The sequence below is a fragment of the Nuphar pumila genome, chromosome 3 (assembly GCF_984573655.1).
Source record: "Nuphar pumila chromosome 3, dmNupPumi1.hap1.1, whole genome shotgun sequence".
Classification (NCBI taxonomy): domain Eukaryota; kingdom Viridiplantae; phylum Streptophyta; class Magnoliopsida; order Nymphaeales; family Nymphaeaceae; genus Nuphar; species Nuphar pumila.
Window position 1 is genome coordinate 126,983,150 of NC_143251.1, and position 18,731 is coordinate 127,001,880.

At 35.9% G+C, this 18,731-nt stretch overlaps 1 protein-coding gene across 2 annotated transcripts; it reads right to left on the reverse strand.

Annotated features, from left to right (window-relative positions):
• Window positions 1–1,932: 1,932 nt before the first annotated feature.
• On the reverse strand, window positions 1,933–7,203 carry LOC149843690 (hydroxyproline O-arabinosyltransferase NOD3-like). 2 transcript variants are annotated; one of them, XR_016431150.1, is made up of 9 exons: window positions 6,637–7,203; window positions 6,391–6,458; window positions 6,082–6,283; window positions 5,773–5,870; window positions 5,582–5,651; window positions 5,385–5,456; window positions 5,066–5,179; window positions 2,136–2,257; window positions 1,933–2,032 (listed from the first exon to the last, which is right to left on the reverse strand). XR_016431150.1 is itself a non-coding variant. In XM_090001894.1 (8 exons), exons 1-8 carry the CDS (start codon window positions 7,066–7,068, stop codon window positions 2,192–2,194), a joined length of 1,122 nt encoding a protein of 373 aa, XP_089858020.1. In that variant the 5' UTR covers window positions 7,069–7,203; the 3' UTR covers window positions 1,933–2,191. The 2 variants fall into 2 exon arrangements, 1 of the variants encoding a protein (XP_089858020.1); XM_090001894.1 differs by having other exon boundaries at window positions 1,933–2,257.
• Window positions 7,204–18,731: the final 11,528 nt, after the last annotated feature.

The window sequence follows — 18,731 nt, forward strand, 5'->3', positions numbered from 1 at the left end:
TGGAGGTTGAAATCCATCCCCGTGCGGGGGTGGGGGCAGGGATGAAGGTTCGGATTTTGAAATGGGGCAGGGGTGGAGACCTTGTCCCCCGCCCCGGTCCACTGCCATCCCTAGTAACTGGGTTGGGTATACCCGGCCAGACCCGAAGTCCCGATTATTAATAATCAGCAGATATTTTGATATGCTTTCTTCGTTTAACAAGCCTACCATTTTGCCCACAAGGGCTCTTCTCATTTGGTAAGGGCGTGAATGTCACCAACGGGATGTCAGAAGTTTGAAACCCCCCCAACCTTCCCTTGCCTGCCGCAAGATCAAAGCTGGGTGTACTCCCCAGTGGGATGAGACCTCAAGGGTTTTAACAACCAAAACCAGCGATGGTGGGTTGGGTGATGCAGCTCTCTTACATTATATAAAATAAAAAAAAGTGTACCATTTCCATCCCTCAAAAAGACCTGACCTCTTTGTTTTTCTATCTTATCTTGGTTTCTCTGTTAGTGCACTACCCAATTTTAAAAAAAGGATGTGTTGTATCGTTGATTAGATCGGCACAGCTTGTTTTTTATGACCCTCTGCTTTTATGTTCTGCCTTTGTTAATGGATGACATTGATTTTCCAATGATGAAGTGGTGATGTTTATACGTCAACCGAACTCTTTAAAGAGCTCTGGAATTCTAGGACCATATTAAATTAACGGAAACTTTCATTTAGAGACTAACCTTTCGCCTGATATATCCAAAAGAGTCCCATGTTTCTCCAAAAGACATTTCAAGAACTGACTTTTTGGCAAAAAACGATCAAATATCAACCTCAATGAAGTAACTCGGTTTAGCTGGGAATTATTGAACTGCTTCTACTACATAATAAAATTAGACAAATCAAACCTTCTCAAACTAAAGGTTAGAAATGATATTGAAATTAACTTTAATCTCTGACAATCCGTGAAAAGTTGGGTAATGATTCCTCAGAAGACTCTCTTCAGAATATCAATAAAAATCAAGGTCCTTAGGTGGAATCTTCTCAATTATCAGAGTGTTGGGGCTAAAATATGGATGGAAAGGATAGTGACTTGGGACATAGTTAATTTATATCGCAAGTTGATTGGAACACGTTATAATCGCACATGATGGTGATAACCACGTAAGATTGTTCCCACCATAGATGGTGTGAGGGGAGATCAGGTCATACTGTATATAACCGATCATCGGTTATATTGGTTCCAAAGATTGGGTTGGTCATTTGAACAGGTTGGGTATGGAACACTGGATATATCTGCAATAGCTGGAATGGTGGGTAAAGATGGCTCCCTACTGGAGTTTAGTAACCCAAACTTTGTTGCAACAAGGCATCCTTTGGGCTAGGTTTTACATTGTCAGGAAAGGAACAAAAGGAAACGATATAAGACAATGTGGGCCTTTGGCAAGATACTTGACACAAGCTGGATTGTAGTTAGCTTTGAAATCAGCATAAGTTTTGTTTCATCCAATATTATTCCGAACTAAAATACTTAAAATAAGAATGTTCAAAATTTTCTTACAACTAAGCTGTCAGCAATATGCCCACCAAGATCATGATGTAAATGCACAAAGCAAATAGTTATCACTACATGTAATGTGGTTCCTCGATTGACAGAATGATTCTGATAACTGTTCTGCAAGAAAAAGAACATTTTTCTCCGGACAATCGAAGGATAAACATGGATGTTTTTGTTGATCAAAGATGTTTTCTGCAATAAAAGCTAATAAGCAGCTTTCCTTCCAGGGGAAAGAATGGCTAATAAGTTCCGTAGCAAACGGCCTGGACTATATGGTTGTCTTGAATTGATGGAAACGAAGAGAGTATGTGGTTCCAAATTCCATATTTGGCAAGATATCATTACACATAAATGCTTGAAGAAGAAGAAACGTTTGTAGGCTACAAAGATGCTATTTAAGATTTGATCCCAACTAAGGCCTCCAAACTTGGTTAATGAGAAAATGAGTCATCAGAAACATTTTCCAACTTTCTACTGCACCTGAACATGCTTACAGCTTATCTGCAAGCAGAATCAAAACATGAAACGGGCTTTACATTTTTCATTTCAATCTTGCTTACATGATTAGAACAAATCAAGACATGAGGCTTGTATATTTGGAGACCTGTATTTGATGAAAAATCCTGCAAAACTAAGACTGTTCCAGTTGCTCATCAACAATCACCTTCCTTCATCCCAACTAGGGATATTAGCTGTAGCCTCATTCACCATCTTTACAAGTGTCACCTATGAATTTTTTGCAAAAGAAAAGGACAAATAGACAACCATTAGCTAGGAAGACAACACAGCCACAACTTATCAATCACCAAATTTATGAGAATATTGTGTTAAAGGCATATTCATTACAAAAAGTCAAAGCTAATTAATCTATGTTAATTAAATAGCTCCAGCCAAGAAACAGCATCTGCATAAAAGATATGTTCTTTAAACCTAGCATGAAATTTGATGTAAGTAATGCTCCAAAGTGAATGTTAATAAAACTAGATTCTTAGATGAGTTGGCCAATTATGTCATATATTTTATTTAAATGCATAATTCCAAGACAGCGATAAATAGGACATTTAAATTCCTTATCATCTTACAAGACAGCGATAAATAGGACATTTAAATTCCTTTTCTTACAAGACAGCAATAAATTAGGGCATTTAAATACTCATCTTCAAACTACAAAGTTTACTAATACAGAACTGCAAGATATAAGGATCAATACATTGAGGTTTTGCTTATGAAAACACGCATACATTATACAATATTCTTAACATAAAGATTATTACACAATTTCTTAAGAGAAAGTCATTCCTCGATGATGTAGAGGATGAACTTAACAACAACATGAAGGCCTTAATGGATCAGTGTAATCCAAATGTAAGGAAAAGATGAACAAGACATTTCTTGAAAAGAATACCTTTAATTTGAAGTTGTTTATACACCTGTGCACCCAAAATTTGCTAACAAAAGACCCAAGTTACTGGGTTCAGTAAAAGACCAGAAAGATAACCTCCAAAGACGGCTAGGAGGTTAACCACCTCATATGACAGTTGAGAATAACTTTTTGTACACGCTGTGTAATTGCAAATAGGGAAATTATTTCAGGATCAAGTGTTGAGTTTGAAGAATAAGCCCTGGCAACTATCTGTTATATCTAAAGGTCTGACAGATTTCTTTTCCAAAAAATCTTCCTTTTTAACTCCCATAGTGGCCCAATTCTTGTGAAAACAACATGAAAATGAAGGCTTTTTTGGTGGATGTCAGCCTAGCAAACATATGAAAGATAATTTGGAAGACAATATGTATGAATAGACTAAAAAAAATACAAGATGCCTAATGGTTCATAAACTTTCGCTTCAAGATGTTGCTTGGAATGGCTGGAAATATAATTCCTTTTTTTGCACACTTTTCACTTGCTACCAAACAATATATAACTTTGTATGCAACATGCAGCACAAAAGTAAGCATTAAAGGAAGACTAGCAGGTGCAAGGAAAATTCTCTGCAAAATACTATGGAACAGATCTAGTACAGGAATATATGAAGCATAATATCTGTGGCACTTCAAGATCATTGGATGAAATAAACAAACTACCAAGACAAAGGATAGCTAATATTTATTTTAATTTCCAAGTTTTTTTAGATATCATTTTTTAGTTAATTCCCAAATAGTTTTCAAATCTAACAACCTTTTCTTGTATGCATCAGAAACTCAGTGCTACCACGTGTGCATTTGAGTCATAGTGCTAAACAGTGATAAGCATCATGGCCACCACATGGATACTGAATTTTATTTGCACATCCAACCCCAATTATTCTATTATTAATGAAAACTATAAAAAGATTACATGTATCCCTGTATCCAAGGTTGTAAGTATCGTATCGCTACCCGTATTGGTCAGGCCCAAAGTAACCGTGTATCGTATCATAAATGTATTGTAAATTTTTAATAAAAATTTTCCAAAAAATCCAAAAACAAACAACAACAACAACTACGCCTTCATCCCAAAACAATTGGGGTCGGCGATATGAACCAAAAAAGAAAATCATTCTGGGTCTTACATGAATCCTTCTCCTCCAATCATTTCTATCCAATGCCATGTACTCGGTGAGGTTCAAAGCATTCATATCCTTTCCTATCACCTCCATCCATGTCTTCCTAGGCCTACCCCGACCTCTTTTAACTAATATATTTTCCCATTTCTCCATCCTTCTAACTGGAGCATCATTAGGCCTTCGTCGAATATGTCCAAACCACAGTAAACGATTCTCTCTCATCTTATTTTCAATGGGTGCAACGCCTACCTTCTTACGTATCTCCTCGTTCCGAATCTTATCTTTTATTGTATTTTCACACATCCATCTCAGCATACGCATCTCAGCTACACTCATTTTTTGAATATGATGTCTCTTGGCAGCCCAACATTCCGTACCATATAGTAAAGCGGGCCTAATAGTATCAAGAAAATCAGAAAAAAATAACAAAAATTCTAAAAAATCATAACACATGAAACAATGATGAATTGCACAAAATACAACCATTAAATCACATTTAAGTCTCTATGAGCTACATAAGACATCATCAAACATCAACTAATAAGAATCATAGATAATATTGCATGTATATCTCACAAGAATAATGCTACAAGACTCGTACTTTCATATTATATAAACAAAATAACCAAGTTTATGAAATATGATTCTTTAAAAAAAATCGAGATACAGGTGTGTATTGTATCATTTTTTCCCAAAGTAATGATACGTATCGTATGGTACGGTACGATACTTATAACACTGCCTGTATCCATAGCCATGTCTGTGTGACATAGATAGTCACTTATATTGGCCTCTTAAATCCCTGACACAATATTTGTATTTATGCCGACTTATCTCCAGAAAAAAGAAAAAGAACCAGAAACTGAGTTTATTTGAGATTTAAGAAAAAAAAATCCTTTTTAACACTTCATTACCAAACCTTGTCCTTTATGAATTCACATAAACGTAAAGTTAGAACATTTTTATAGAAAAAGAGAAACCTAAGACATACCACACTTTCAGGAACTCCAGGAGGAGGCAAGGGCAATTTTTTTGGTGGAGGACCTTGGAGATACGATCTTTTGTCAAAACGCCACTCCCCAATTTTTCCATATGTCAGCTCCCCCTGAATAAGAAATAGTTAAAAATTCATGATCAAAGAGCTAAATAGAAGTGTTATCAAGAACACACCACTTCCAATGCTAGCATCATATAACAAGCAAATACAAGCTCATTGCCTGACAATATAGAACACCCAATGATTGCATTTCTTAAGCAAACAAATTTAAACTTATTCCAAAGAGGAAAACATAAAGGCAAAGTGCTATTACCTTCATATTATAGTCACAACCATAAGTATAATGTATAATGAACTTTTTCCCAACCTCTAAATCCCAAGGTGGCTGAAAAGATCAAGTTGCAAAAATCTCTTTAGGCCATCTAAAAAGTAATCATGACATGAATATTTCCATTGACAGACTATGGCCATATATAAGCTGAAGTAGAAACATGGATAAAGGAAAAATACCTGAATCAAGAAATCTTTCCGAAGAATATGTGACACCCCATGCAAGCCAGATGCAACAGCATAAGCATACCTGTATTTTCAATAAGAAACATCATAGAAATTCAGAAAGCAAACATGAATTATAAATTGAGTGCTGGATATTGTATCAGTACAAAAAATTCAACAGAAAGAAGATAAAAATGTTCCCATACATTTCCAGAACCCATCCAAAAGCTTTGTCGATCTCTTCATCCTCCTTCATTTTCAGTGAAACATTCATCCAAGTAGGGGCAATCTTTTCCAGTTGAGACTGAAATAGATGGGTAACTTAGCGCCTCTAACAAAATGACTTTCAGAGTATGGAATACCAAACATATGGTTGAAGCAAGTTAATAGAGGTGGACTCAAATCCACTGCAAGTTGCTAGCCAAGTAGCAATATAACAATAACCCAATAACCATCAGGGTAACCCACCATTGGAAAAACAACAATTTACTATGGCAGCCAGAAAGAAAGCTCACCTTCTTAATGATTACAGGAGAATTTCCAATAGGATCTATATCAGTTATCGGTCCCTGCTCTTCCGGGAAAAACTTCCGAATAAGTTTCTCATTCTCATTTGGTTTGATATAGAAAAAAGGAAACGCAGCCGGATAATCTCCTCTTGCCAAGTTCGGCAGGGGCTTAATGAATATGTGATCCGGCTCTGCCATCATTATATAGCTGCATTTTTCATAGTTCAGATGAAAGAACCAAGAACCATCATTTTATTATGAACTTGCAAGAAACAAAACAATCAAAAGATGGAGACGCATTGCGTAAACTCTTACTCTTCCGCAATCGATGCCTTCTGCAGCCATTGAACAAAGGCCCATGGTCGGTTTAACACAACATAACCCTACCCAAACACCATTTCAGTTTCAAGCAACAAGAAATACAGTTTAAATGAGCAAACTGCGAGATTCCACATTCCATATCAATCAATCCAACAAATCACAGGTACATTCATGAAGTACAAAATACGGTTGGCACATGAATTGATAAGCTTGAAAAGGAAAAACATGCCTAATTCTTACCTTGTCCTGACCTGCTGGAAGAGGATCAACCACGAAAGTTGGGATCTCATTCATCAGATTATCCGGACTCCCCGAATGCAGAACTCGAGTGAATCCTCCCATCTCGGACCCCGGTTGATCCTTCATCTTCTTATACCAATAATACATTATTCTACACTGCCATTTGCTGTAAGGCGCATCAGTGGCCGTAAGCGCCACATGAAAAGGCGCCTTCGAACTGTCCGACTTCTTCAACGAGTCCGGCATCTCAGTCGCAGCATCAATGAATCGCATCGACCGGCCACTGGTGACACTACCCGAGTCTTTACCTACATCTTGCCCCCTGTGGTGGATAAGCATAGAGATCATGTTATAAGAAGCAAAGAAGAAACCGATCACCACCACGACCAGCAGAAACGTCGAAGCACGCCCGATGCTTCGATTCACAGCCATTCCCGGACCCCTCGAAACTCAAAAAATTCACAAGAAAGATCCACTTATTCCGAATTCATCAGAACCTCCTAATTCGCATTCAAAGTATCGAAATTCCCAATACTCAATCTCCAAGAAACTTCAAAGAATTCCGACCCAATTCCGTGGGAAATTCATCCGATTAACGATTCAAACAAACTTCTCGTTCCCAGTTCCTCAACAAACACAGCATTGCGCCCCCAGGAAACAATCAAATTATCAGGACGAATGATTCCAAGAAACTCCTGTGAAAAATCAATACCATTTTACTATCAATTAATTCGTTGGAGAAATCATAAAACCCGTCAAGATTCAAGCTAACTAAATCCCCAAAAACAGAAATTTGGGGTTCAAAGAGCAACTAAACTCCCAGAAACTTGAAGACCGAAACATCAATTCTTGCAGGAAATTCGAACTTCCGAAGCAACAAAACCAAACAAAAACTGGGTTTTCACTTTTCGGATTTCTTATATCAAACTCGATCGGATTTTCAGCTCAAATAACAGGCAAAGAAATTATTTAAAAAAAGAATGAATTTTTGCATTCGCCACACGCCATGTAGAAACCAAAAGAATTGCACATATCTACGAAAAAAATATTTCAGAAAAAGGGAAATATGTGTTGACAGAAAAAGAAGAAAACAGAGGAAAATAGAGAGTTACTTCAAGAGGAAACTTGCCACAGACGCAGAACGAGAGAGAGACTAGAAATCAAGATCTCGTGATTTGATTTGAATAAATACATTCCCTAAACTAAGGGATTTTAACAAATGGAGGTCCACCTTTTACCTTTTTCAAAAATATCAGAAAATGTTGGGACTTTTTGAGAGTTTTGTGAAGTTGGGGATGGATTTAAAATTTCAGGTAAAAATTATTCCTTGTTAGCAAAATTTCTTAAAATTAATAAGATCCCTACTCGTTACAAAATTACGATCATTAATTATGTCGACCACATAGTTAGCAATTAGTGCAATCACAACAAATTGTTGAATATTGAATACGTTATTTAAAAGGTTACACATTAAAAAGACAAAGTGGAAAAAGCTTCATAAAAAAATGAGTTGCAAAATAATCGGCTAGCTTTTTCCTTAAAAAACAAGTTAGTGTCCTATGAGAATTAGATTCAAGAATCATTGTGGTTGGAACTTATGATCCCATCTAATTGGATATATAATTGAGTTTTTTTGAAAAGCATTTTTTTAAATATAAATTTGTGTTGCTGCATTAAATCACATTTTTCTGATAAAAAAACAGCAGTTATTGTAAGATTTGTAATACGAATACCCATTTTAGGATTTCATTTCCAGTACCATGACTAAAATGAACCTGGGCTTCAATCATATCTTCTTGTTATTTATCCCCTCATTTTCTATAAAAACAAAGAGAGGGTATCCTAAATTAAATAATCGTTCTAATGAAACTTTCTACTGGGGGTCGACCATTATTACACGATCTAAGTTTCATTATTAATTCTTTTATCCTTGGTTTTGATATTTTCTTTATTAGTAAATGACTATTATATTAGTATAAACTTAGCTAATAATGAATATGCTCTCATGAACTATTGGATTAGATCCCATAGTTATGATGCATTGTAGAGACTCTTTGGCTTTGCTATAATTCTCTCAGGTGAAACAGAATATCTCTCATTCTTCCACACCCACACACCCCAAATGAATCGTTCGAATCCAATACCAATGGGTATCAACTCCCTAAATAACATTCTCTTTTAGGCCTTTTAATCAATTAATATGACTCAGACCAATTAATACTACCCCAGACCCAGAGAGTGGCTTTTACTAAAACTCGAGCGGTTTCCTAAAAACTAGCTTATTTAGTCTTTGCTAAAACTCCAACTGTTTACTGAAAACTAGCTTCTCATATGAAACTTTGCACATCTTCAAAGTTTTATTGAAAAAGTCATTTTTCTTCTTTTTTTTACTCCGAGAAACTGCTCTCTGTCCATTGCAGCGTAGAACTCCGATGACTTATCCCTCGACCCGAGGGAGTCACCAAGCTTGAAAGGGACATTTTAAATGAAGTTTTGAGATCTATAGTCCATGGGGTTGTCCATATAGTTTGATTGAATGTGCCAAATTGGGTTTACTATTTAAGGAGCGAGACCTAGTTAGGGATGGCAGTGGACCAGGGCAAGGGAGGGGGGACAAGGTCTCCACCCCGCCCCGTCTCAAAATCCTGCCCTCCATCCCCGCACAGGTTTTGATCTTAACCTTCATCTCTGTTTCATGTCCTCCATCCTCGGACCAAACGGGGAGAGGTGGGGCGGGGCCGTTTCCCTTCGGTCCATTGCCATCTCTAAAGAAGAATTGTGGACGAGACGGGGCGGGGCGGGACAATGCAGGGATCGGGACGGGGATGGGGCGGGTGGGGGAAAGCATAAGTTCATCCCCGTACAGGTTTTGATTTTAACCTTCATCCCCGTTTCATGTCCTCCACCCCGGTTCAAACGGGACGAGGTAGGGCAGGGCTTCATTTTCTCAGGGTCTACTGCCATCCCTAGACCTAGTGGACCTTGCAAATATAGGTCCCCAAAAAAATGCTATTAATTTTGTGATGGACTTTTGTTAAATTAAAATCAGTGCACTTGAAGGGTCAAGCTTAAAAGGAATCTTGAGACTTTGGGCGTGCTTGATCTCAAACTTGGATTTGAGATCCAAGTATTAAAAATATACGCATCTTTGGCCCGACTCCTCTTTTTCTTTCAGAGTCGAAGATAGAGGAATTACAACTAAAATATGAATATCAGATTCTCATTTTCAACGATTTGATATTAAATTTATTAATCGTTGGATTGTACTTTTTTTAACGTAAAAATACGATTATTTGAGAGTTGAAAATTTGGTACATTGTAGGCTGCTGATTATTCAATTATCAGAAAATCGAATATACATATCCAAGTGTCAACTTCTACTAAAGTAAACATATATATTACATCCGGAGGACCAAATGTATAAAAATAAAATAAATTAAATAAATAGTTTTCCGCTAGTTCCTTAAGCACTAGGATATATAGCAAACATCCCTGAAAATATAGATCGAGCCCAGATGGACCTAGGGACAAAGACCGTCAGCACTGGGTTATCGAGCCCAGAGGGAACTAGGACCAAAGACCGTCGACAATTGGTTGAATCTTTTTCTGACTCAGGGAGTCAGAGATGGTCCATATACAGATGGACTCAAATGATCGTCAACTGGGTTGGCTCAGCTCACTTGAGCGTATGTTAGGGTTGTTGAATCCCTCGTGATCATAAAAGCTTTCTTCGTTCAAGTAGAGCTACATTAATGGTATCAACTCCGAGATGGAATTCCTGAAATAGAGAAGTTAGGCCTATATCTTGGAGCTCTTCACCTTCTGACAGAGAGCTTTCTTCTGTCTCAAAATCTATAGAAGTCCCAACTTTGATGGTTTCCCTTTTGCTGAGAGGCGCTTTAGGAATAAAATTGTCTTTGATCTTTGCTCCTCTTTTTGCCTTTACAACCTAGATCTTCTTCAACAATGGTTTTGGTATCATTTTCTCTAGACCTTTAAAGGGCCAATACCCCTTCTAAAGATCATTGGCCATCTTTTTTGTGAACTTTGCTGACAAACGATACCTTCTACACTCTTTTTTAGTGTTGAATCATCGACATGATCAGAGAGCTTGGAAAAGTGTGGCCAATCAAAATAAACCATTGATGAGTTATCTTCTGTTGATATCAGGGTAGAGGATAAATGTTCTCCCTTTTTTCAGATTGTAGGCATGTCTGTTCTATCATCTATCCTCAAGATCATCGACTGAGTCACCCTGATGGTAGGGTCATCACCAAAGATGACCACTATTTGAGCCTTCTAGGATATTTTTATACACTGGTGATATGTAGATGACATGACTTTTAAATCATGAATCTAAGGTCTGCTCAAGAATAGATGAATAAGGTTGGAATGCCTACAACATGGAACAAAGTCCGGAGAAAGATCGACCTGATTTCCACTTCAAGGATGACAATACCTAGGGTCATGGTAACATGCCCATTGATCTGGATTCGATGGTTGGTGATGTTCATTGTGTTGACATAAGTTTTAAAATCAAACTTCTTTGTCCTTACTGTATTATTCTTTCATGCATGCCCACATTCAAGTGGTTGTATTGGTTAGGTATATAAAAGTATCTGTATTATTCTTTCATTCATGCCCCCATTCAAGTGGTTGTATTGGTTAGGTATATAAAAGTATCGTATCTTTTGGTGGTCAGAAGACCTTTCAATGGCTGGTTGAAGTTATTGAGGATGATCATGCATGGGTTCTTTCATCTGATGGTATGGAGCTCTTTACCGAGTGATAAACTTTTATAAATCCTCATCCTTCTTTTATGTTAGGTCATACAATTAGCCTATTGTGGGTAGTACATTGGTATTGTATTTGAATTTCTCTGCAAAAACACCAATCACAATATCAATTTTTTTGATATGATCAATATTCAATGTAGAAAACGAAGCAAGAAGTTATGACATGCAAGAATGTCTTTATAAGGTTTCAAAATCCAATATTCTCCAATGTGTGATATCTTCTAAAATCATATTTTTTCATCAAAATATCATAATTCAAAAGCCAGTTACTATTATTTTGAACATGTTGGACACTAAGGTCTGATTGAACCAGAACAACCTACGCCTATGAGTTTCAAAGGACACATGTTTTTTTTCTTTATATATATATATATATATATATATATATATAGAGAGAGAGAGAGAGAGAGAGAGAGAGAGAGTAATGTTAGCTACTCATAAAGAACTCCTTAGTGAAAAAAATCTAATATTTTTATTTATTTTTAATTTTTTTGCGCATGTAACCCTCCAAATGGAATCTACATATTAATTTTAGTATAAACTGGTCTTTAGATCAAGTTTTTCTAACGTATAAGTCAGATTTTATTAGGGTTGAAAATCAATGGCATACAATGTACCAAATTTTTAAACATAAAAAAACATGTTTTTATCTTTGAAAACTATGATTCAAGAGTTGATTTTGACTATTTTGACCATGTTTAACACATCCATATCAAGTTTGGTCAAAACAACCTCCCTATATATATATATAAGGATAATGTTTGCTACCCTAATGGGTAAGGAACCTCCTAATAAAATTTTTTAATATTTTAATTTTTTTTAAGGTTTTTTTTCACATCTAACTCTTCAGAAGTGAACTACATATTTAGTATAAAATAAATTTTAGTTCATGTTTTTTTATGTATATGTCAGAATTTACAAGGGTTGAAAACTCAATGGCCTATAACGTATATATCAAATTTTGAAACCTCAAATAAACATATTTGTATGTTAAAAAATGTGATACATGGGTCGATTCTTACTATTTTGACGATGTTTAAAACATTCATACATCCATGAGAACAGATTTGGTCAAAAACAATCTCCCCCTATGAGTTCCAACTAGGGGTTCTTATATATATATATATATATATATAAAGAGAGAGATAATCTAACAATAAACTAGTTGTGTTTGATATTATATAGATTAAACCTTATTAAAATAGCTAAAATACTCTTAAAAGAATGATATTTTTTAAAATGCATGGTTACTTTTTAGAAGAAAAAACATATAACCACTTAATGCAAAATATTAAGATGACCATCACGTTGAAAGACGTTACACGAATCACCAGATTTAAGTGTCATGAAGAGTTAGTGAGTGAATATCAGTGATGAGATTTTAATTAAGCACATATGTGATGTTTATTTGAGAGAGAAGGAGGATGCGTTCGAAGGTGTAAGGTTAAAGTTATTATGACTACGGAACCACTATGATCCCAATAGGGCAAGAATGAAAAAAAAGTTATTGTGTGTTAGAGGGAAAGGTGGTGCTAGGGTGGACAAAATGGTAAGAGCATTCTTGCGCTACTTCTTTGTCACATGTGTATTCATCAACACTGGCATAGAGTCAATCTATGAATCATATACGCAACTGTTGGTAGACATAAATCACATCAATGAATACACATGAAGAGCAACCTCACTTACACACTTATATGCAAGTTTGAGTGACATGAGGTGCAAAAGAAAAAATATTGTCAACATGTTGTTGTTGGAGATATTTATCCATTCATTGTATCTTAACTTTTGATTTATAATCAAACATGATTTAACATTGTTTATATATTATATTATATATTAATCTATGTAGGTTTAGATATAAGAGCAAATATTCATTAGAAAGCCTTTGAGACGTGACTGCGTTTCTAAATTTTCATGCATGACATTATGAACTACTTAGGCACTTAGACACATGAAAATGATGGGGAAAAAATAATAAATCATGTTTTGAAGATGAAATAATTTTATAGACTATATTTTATGATTAATAAGTTTTTGACAAAAAATAAATATTTTTGTTGCTAATGGACACACAAATCAAACCTCTCTAACAAAATATGCATGCAATGAGACATTTTTTACCCAAACAACTTAGCAGCAAACATCTGTAGGGGAATAACATGCCTCTAGGTTAGTTAGGTACTATTAAGCTCACCTCTCTTTGGTTTGGGACGTCATTCAACAGCTAACCTTACTGTTGTAATTTTTCTCCACTCAATGTCTTATACATATATAGATACCATGGTATAGGCCATGTGTTGCTACTTAAAATATGTAAGTACATGCAGAGCCATCATGCACTTATAGTCCATGTGTTACATACCTAAAATGTGTGCTAGTTGTTGGACTTTAAAACTGCACAATAGACTCTAAGATATTATGATTAATGTTCCTTGGTGTGACTTTTAAGAATTTTTTAAAATACAACTGATACAGTCAGTCCTTCACTTCCTCTGCTAGTATTAAGAATCACTCGTGTGCTTGAAACAAGTAGAATCATGTAGGATGTTGAATCTTCTGAATCTTTTGATTAAGGATACTACAATTACAAATAATGAATATATATAATCTTAAAAACATGTTTCACATATGTATATACATATGTATGTGATAATTTAATAATTTCATATATTCAAACTAATTATCCTAAAAACATATTTCAAACATATATATAATAATTTAATAGATGAATTGCAATACTCAACATAATTATCTTACAAATATGCCTTAGACACACATATATGTAGCATTTTAAACATTAAACTACAACAATCAAACTAATTATCCTAAAAACATATTTCACAGATACACACACATGCACACACACATACATATATATGATAATTTAATAAATATATATTCAAACTAGTTATTCTAAAAATATGATAATTTAATTGATGAATTGCAATATTCAGCATAGTTATCTTACAAGCATGCTTTAGACACAAACATATATGTAAATTTTAAACATTAAACTGCAACAATCAAACTAGTTATCCAAAAAGTATATTTTATACACGTGCGTGCACACATACACACACACACACACACACACACACACACATATATATATATATATATATATATATATATATGTGTGTGTGTGTGTGTGTGTGTGATAATTTAATGAATGTATATATTCAAACTAGTTACCTAAAAACATACTTCAAACATATATATATATATATAGATAGATATAACAATTTAATCAATGATTAAACATAAAATTGACAATGATTGCAAACATTTTACAAACATGTATATACAAAATAACAATTGAAGAAAGTACATGCCTACCAACACTAGACCTTCTTTGTTATTGTGACTTCTTCTTCTGAGCATGCACTTGCTCTTCCAAAGGCTAATAATCTACTACCTTATTATTCGAGATCCCCACCCTAGCCTCTTGACAATCTCTAATGTTCTTTTCCTTGACAAAATTTTTTGATGACTATTTTCGGTGATTTATCAATGGCACTTCATTGGCGGTACTTCATTAACAATTTTTTGAGAATAACTGACAGCGAGTGTTTTCGGTAAGCACATCTTTAATAGTTGAATCAATTAATTTTTTGAAACAACATGAATCAGTTATTTTTTTAAAACATTGGTATGAGATAGTTATTTTGTGAAAGAATTGCATAATTTTCAAGTTATCTTTGCATGTTCAATAGCATATTTTATTTTATTTTTTTGTTTAAATCATTTGCTAGTGAATATTCATTTATCGCTTTGTTTTCTTAACAATTGGTATACATCTATCCTTGAATTTGATTGTTTATCTATTATGTATCTTGTATTATAAACATGATTAGGGAACACTTGTATTATTTTTATTTTTATTTTTATTTTTGTATTTTCAATAACTTATTTTGTTTTTTTAATGCCTTTTCAATAGAAAATTTCATGCCATTGTTGCCTGCCTATTTACCTTTATTCTTTGTTTTGTTTACATTTTTCAATATTTTTTAATCACAGCATTTTCTCAAGTTCTTACAAAGATCAGATAGTGCAAATTTGTGAATGTGATTATCACCGGAGAATGACTTTTCCTTGAAATATGAGGAAATTGATCATAAGGCTGGCCCAATCACTAACTTTCTCAAGGGTGATGGCTCATCTCACATGTGACCAAAGCAAATGTGCCCTAGATGTGGAAACAAGTCATAGGCCTCTTTGGTAAGCTGGGAAACAAGCTAAACAAACAGAATAATGGAGGACTACTTGGTGAAGTTGGTGTTAAGGCTTCTTGTTTTTGCAGCTTTGGAACTTATTACTTGTCAGATATTGATAGGTGCCAATGATGTTGGAGTGTTTTGCAATATTCTTATGGGCTTGCCAGGTATGGTTTATGGTCCGGTCCTTTGATTTCCCCGGCTATTGGAATTGAAAAAAAAGGTGTTTATGGTCCGATCTTTTGTATTTGGACCTGTCTCGATCCGGCTTGGGTGAACAGAGTCTAGAAGAGCCAAGCTCAAGCTTGCTCACAAAAATTAAAAGGAAAAAAAAGTGAGTCTTTTGCATGTTCCACTAATAAAATGGAACCATAAGGCTTGTAAGCATATTGTCTAACCAATTGACCTATATATTATTTTTTTATACAAATGCTACGTAAGTTAGACGTATATCAATGGGTCGGGTTTGACTCGGACGTGATCTGTACCAAACCCTATAGGGTTAGGGTTTCATGATCAAAGGAGGTCTGATTAGAATCTGGGTCGGATTCAAAGGGTTCTGATTAATATATAGAGCCAGGTATGGTTTGTGAATTTTCATACCAGACCCAGGCCCTACTCGAGTTTCAACCAAGATCCTACCACCGAGGTGGTATCCCATGTAGTAAGTGGGGTCCTGTGTCAAGCTGAAGGCCCAGGGTCGAATCCCTCTGCCACATGGGGCGGCTGTTATTCTGGTAGGGATCCGCCTAACCCCAGCTTGCCTTTCAAAAAAAAAGTTTCAACCAAGATCCGCTAATTTTCAATGTAAAAAAACTTAAATAGTATTATTTTAATGGGTTGGGTCCGAGTCTAGTTTATCTTATGGAGAGTTCGATGGGACTCAAGCCCGGACCCAGTTTTGTTCGCCAGCTAGTGTCATGTTTTTATTTGATATTTTTCTTCGTGATGTAGCATATATATGTCAGAGAAACGTGTTCATACGTAACACGACACGATGACATGGATACCAACACGTGCGGATATTATTTTAGTATTTGTTAATAATTGTTAATAAACTATAATACTATTTCACTAAAAATATAATTTCTTGTATTAAAATAACATAAATATTTATTGATAAAAATTTTAAAATTCATATCCACGTGTCCTATCCTTAAAGAAATTTCAATTTGTGCATTGCACTTGCATCATTGTAGAGTCGTACCCAAATTTTTGTGGCTGATAACAAAGGCAGTTATTGTAGAAGTGTTAACTAGGACTAGGAGGGCAGATCTGGTGATCTGCCAAATCACTCTAAGGAAAGTGATTTGGCATCCCCACCGTCCACAAATTGCATAAAGACCGTGGGCGGTCTTTGAGATGAAGCAATGGACGGTGAAGATGTCAACGGATCACCTGATCTGCTCTAGTTAACTGGGCATACTATGCACCACCAAAATTCTTTGGCAGGATTCATCTTGTTATATTCAATCTTAGCCATCCAACCAATGGCCTGGGATTATTCTCTTTTTACTTAGATGTTACTCCTGGCCATTGGGACGGCAGATCAAGTGCAATCACATTGCACCTGATCTGCCCTCCATCTTCTGCTGAAGCTGTATCCCAGTGATGGAGGGTGGCCAGGTGCAGCAGCACACTCACAGTATGCAATGTGACAGCACTTGATCCACCCTCGCCATCAATTGGATGGTTAGGATCAACATAAATCCTCTGACATTATACGTATTTTCTTTTTGTAATTTGGCGCATGAACAAAAATCGTTGTCATGACAAATAAAGAGAAGGTAAGGTGTAATGTGATTGAAAACTTTCAGTGTGCTGCTGCTCACCCAATATCTTTGGGATACAGCCTGTCACCTGCTGGGCCCAACGGTAGATGATGGGTGATCAGCAGCACGCTTAAAGTGTGCAATCGCATTGCATCTGATGTCAATTCTGTCAAATGGGAGCAGTTACGGGTACTTTTTATCATTGTTCGTGGGTTGTACATAGTGGTGTCAACGGGTCGGGTTTGGTTCGGACCCAGGTGAAACCAGACTTAGACCAGATTTTTGGGTATGGTATCGGGTCTGAACCCAAGTCTAATTGGGTCTACTATAAAAAAAATCAAACCTAGACCCGATAAAAACTGCATAAACCAAACCTGGACCATACCCGGTAAAACCATATTTTTTATCATTTTTACATTGAAAATTGTGGGTCTTAATCCGAACTCCGGTCAGGTTCGGGTCTGGTATAAAATTTCACAAACTATAGCCAGGTTCATGTATTAATCAGACCTTCGGGTCTGGACCCAGGTCTTAATCAGCTCTTCTTATTTATCACCATGCCCGGACCCTATAGGGTTTGGTTCGGGTTGGGTCCAGGTAAACCAGGCCCGTTGACACCCCCCCACTTGTACAGCGTGACATTTTGGAATGCTAAATTGCTGTGATAATTGGTCCTTGTCTTTTTATCATTCTTCATGGTACTATCGTGTTTTACAGGACTTGTTAATAACCGCAAAAGAAAGAGTGCACGGAAAGTGAAAGGTGGCTGTTGGAGGACCAACGACCTTCAACTACCTAATCCTCATCTGGGGCATCACCCTTCTTTTGAGATGGGATGCACGGAGCCGTGGGATCCAGCTCAATATTATGTGCACTGCTGGGACCCCCAATGCCATCTTAAAGTCTTAACTTGAGGAAGTATGCAGGAATAGGATGATGAATTGATAATACAGGGAGGGCAGATCAGGTGCAATGTGATTTCACACACTTTTGGTTTGCCGTTGCACCTGATCACCCTCCATCTGATGTTGGGCCCCACAGCTCACAGGCTGTATCTCAAAGATGGTGGGTGATCAGGTCACATTGCACCTGATCCTAATATAGGACGTGCAATCAGATACTAGTTTAAACCAAAGAAAAAACAAGCTGTTATAAATATTTATTTCTGTCAAAAAAACACCCAGGATTTTCTCTGGCTTCAGTGAAGAATCCTCATCATCATAAAAAAGACAATTTATCAAATTGTTGTCTTAGAAACTCTTTTTAACATATACTATAAGCCAACGAAGAAGTCGATCAAACAAAAAGAA